At 46.6% G+C, this 3310-nt stretch overlaps 1 protein-coding gene across 1 annotated transcript; it reads right to left on the bottom strand.

Annotated features, from left to right (window-relative positions):
* Nucleotides 1-494: 494 nt before the first annotated feature.
* On the bottom strand, nucleotides 495-2130 carry LOC145800476 (uncharacterized). Its single transcript, XM_082890158.1, has 3 exons — nucleotides 2118-2130; nucleotides 1376-2034; nucleotides 495-1299 (listed from the first exon to the last, which is right to left on the bottom strand). Exons 1-3 carry the CDS (start codon nucleotides 2128-2130, stop codon nucleotides 574-576), a joined length of 1398 nt encoding a protein of 465 aa, XP_082746284.1. The 3' UTR covers nucleotides 495-573.
* Between the last annotated feature and the right edge of the window lie 1180 nt (nucleotides 2131-3310).

The following is a 3310-nucleotide window of genomic DNA, read 5'->3' on the forward strand; positions in this document are numbered from 1 at the left end:
GTGCAAGGCTGAAGAGTGGTTGGCTGGAATAAACCAACTCTTGTTACTCTTCAGCCGAAGTAAGTGCAAGGCTGAAGAGTGGTTGGCTGGAATAAACCAACACCTGTAACTCTTCAGCCGAAGTAAGTGCAAGGCCGAAGAGTGGTTGGCTGGAATAAACCAACACCTGTAACTCTTCAGCCGAAGTAAGTGCAAGGCTGAAGAGTGGTTGGCTGGAATAAACCAACACTTGTTACTCTTCAGCCGAAGTAAGTGTTAGGCTGAAGAGTGGTTGGCTGGAATAAACCAACTCTTGTTACTCTTCAGCCGAAGTAAGTATAAGGCTGAAGAATGGTTGGCTGGATTAAACCAACACTTAGTACTCCTCAGCCGAAGTAATTATGTCGGCTAAGGAGTGGTCGGCTGGTAAGTATAGTTTAACCAACCAAAAACCGAAATAACACATGGAGTAACAGAAGACATTACAAATGCAAGCATACACACAATAACCGGAATAAGAGAAGTCAAATTTTCATTCAAAAAAGAAGTCATTACAAGGCTGCTTAGTTCGGTTACAAAGAAAAGATTACAAAATTAAGAGAAGAGTTCATCTATTTCGGCGTCAAAGGCAGCATCGGCGTCAACCCGAAGACCGGTTTCGGGCGCTACAACACTTTCAGAAGGAAGAACGGGTTCGGCTGGAGCCACGGCTTCAATTGGTTGATCAAGAGTTAGATCTTCCACCACGGGCTCCGACCGAACTACCTGATCTGCATTCACAACCGAAGTATCCTCAGGGGCAGAGTCTTCATCAGAATCTTCATCATCTGAGCCCTCAAGGAACTGCTGTTGCATGGCCGTGGCATAATCCATCAGGGAGTTCGGTATAAAGTAGGCTGGAGGGTTGAAAACCTCGGTCTGAGGATCATGACCGAGCTTCTCAACGGCTCCCCTCCAGCCGCACTTAAAGAACAGATCCTTGGCCGCATTGCATTGTTGGGCATAAGCATCCTCTGCCCTCTTGAAGCCTTGTTTGTCGGCTTCCTTCACCTTCTCTTTTATTTCGGCATCCTTCTTTCTTTCAAGTTTTAGCAACTCGCGCAAGTACTTGTCCTTCAGCACAATGGCAGTCTTTTGCTTTTCGGCCTCGGCCGAACTAACCATTCCGGTCAGACGACCGACCTCACCTCGGAGTTCGGCCATTTCCTTTCTGGCCTCCTCTAGTTCGGCCGATTTCGCCTCTGCCTCTGCCGCAGCTTGCCTTGTCACTTTCCTCAGCTCCAGCACCTTCCTATGGGTGATTTGATTTTTCTGGATAGCCTGACAAAGCAACAACTTCAATTTAGCCGAAGAAAAAGAAAAGTAGAAAAACAGAAATACGACCGAAGTTACTTACCAGAATCATTGATTTCGTGGCTGACCGGATGGACTTCAGCTCGGTGGTTAACTGTTTGTGGTGATGTTCCATATCTTTAGGCAGACACACACTCTTGGCCAAATTGATGGCCAACAGGTGGTCCTTCTCAGCAACAACCGAGTCTGTTTCCAGAATGTCTCGGTCGTTGAAAGATAGCTTCGGTGCCCAGCAACTGATGGTCCGGTCGGAAGACTCCGGTCGAGGGCTTGGTGGTAAGCTCGGCTGAATGACAGGGTCTTCATCAACCAAAACTCGTTCGGGTTCGGCAGTCCGGGGACGTTTGGTCCGGCGGGAAGAGGATGGCTGTTGGGAAGGGAGGGCGACAACGGCAGGCTGCGATTGATTGGGAGGCGTTACTTCGGGCCTAGCCGTTTCGGTAAGAAGGGCCCTAACTCTGCTCCTTTTCGCCATCTCTTCTTCTGCTGTTAGAGGGACAAGTCTTATCTCGGGCAGAGTTGGGTCCGGCTCCGGTGCTTCCTCGAGAAGAAAATCAGTTACCTTTGCTTTGCGGCGACCGCTATACCGGTAGGTCGGCTGAAAATTTAGAAGTTTTGACCAACTTCTTTCTTTAACCCGTAGTGCGGCTCGCAGAACCCCAAGGTTGGGATAACTGTACAGGGAACGGAGATGGGCGAAATCTGCAGTAAAGGGAAGTGTTAGTCCGGCTAATAAACTAAACAACCGAGATAACAAACAAGACAGAAGACCGAAGCAAAATTACCAGGTTCTCCCATTTTCCAATTTATAGGTCGGCCAGGAATTTGAGCTTGAAAATCCTCAAAATTCCCAGAGACCCAAAGGAAATCATCATCGTTAAGATCTTTGTCCGGAGTGTGCTTAATTATCTTCTCTCGGCGGCGGCGAATTCTGAGGTAGTAGACCCACCCAGCATTCTTTGAGCCGATGGAATACTGATGGAATATTTCGGCTAGACCGAGATCTAGTCCGGTTTGGTGGTTTAATGCGTCTATTCCCATTATAATACGGTATGTATTGGTGGACAGTTGGGTAGGACATAACCTAGTCTGTCTAAGAAATTCGCAGATGAGCGGTTGGACAGGAAACCGTAGTCCGGTTTCAATTATTGACTGAAGGGTAAAGGGGACGGAGCCTTCATTGTCCCAGGGAGTAGCATCTTTCTTGGCCAACTCCAGTTGGACATCATCAGGAATCTGGTAGTCCTGCCTGAATTCGGCCATGCCACCAGGGGTTTCGACTAAATATCTATACTTACCCATTTGTTGTATAAATTACGAATAAATTATTTCGGTACAAAAATTTGGCTCAGTAGCTCGGTTGAGCACACGTAGGAGTGCCTGGGCAACCTAAGTCTGCAAAGTAGAAAGCAAGGGGGTTAAGCACAGATCGTTGGACCGCGCTACAAATTATAAGCAAGATATACAAATCCTACTTCGGCTTAAAGGGCTGGTTCTACCCCGTCTACAAATCAGAAGGTTTCTTAGCTCGGTTTTGAGCAGTTTTAGACCGGTCTAACGCCTAGGGGCAGCTTTCTGAGTTCGGTTTCAGAACTAAGAAAGCCGGCTTGGCCCCAAGGTCTTAGCTCGGTTGGAGACCGAAGTACCTAGTTCGGTAACGGCAAACTTATCATTGGCTAGAGTGGGTCAGAAGAAACTACTGATGTTTCTACAAGTTCTAGTTCGGTTATGTTCTGAATCTGTCTACATACATAACACAAACAGTTTTCTAGTCCGGTTGCTAGGTGATTTTGGATCTAAGACTATCTTCCTACAAAATAGTTCATACACATACAAGTTCTACTGGTTTCTTCATAGAAAGTACAAAAGCAGAGCAGATACATGGAGAAAATATTTGCAAAAAGCATACGAAAACAAGATATACAGTTGCACAAAACGAGGGTAAAAGCAACATAAGCAAAAAGAGAGGAAGAAAATG

Source organism: Camellia sinensis, chromosome 10, assembly GCF_055761805.1.
Source record: "Camellia sinensis isolate YWXY chromosome 10, ASM5576180v1, whole genome shotgun sequence".
Taxonomy (NCBI): domain Eukaryota; kingdom Viridiplantae; phylum Streptophyta; class Magnoliopsida; order Ericales; family Theaceae; genus Camellia; species Camellia sinensis.

Bases quoted from the DNA above. Each gene is read 5' to 3' on its own strand.
- LOC145800476 (XM_082890158.1), bottom strand. The intron at 1,300-1,375 runs GTAAGTAACTTC...TTGCTTTGTCAG, and splicing joins CCACGAAATCAATGATTCTG to GCTATCCAGAAAAATCAAAT.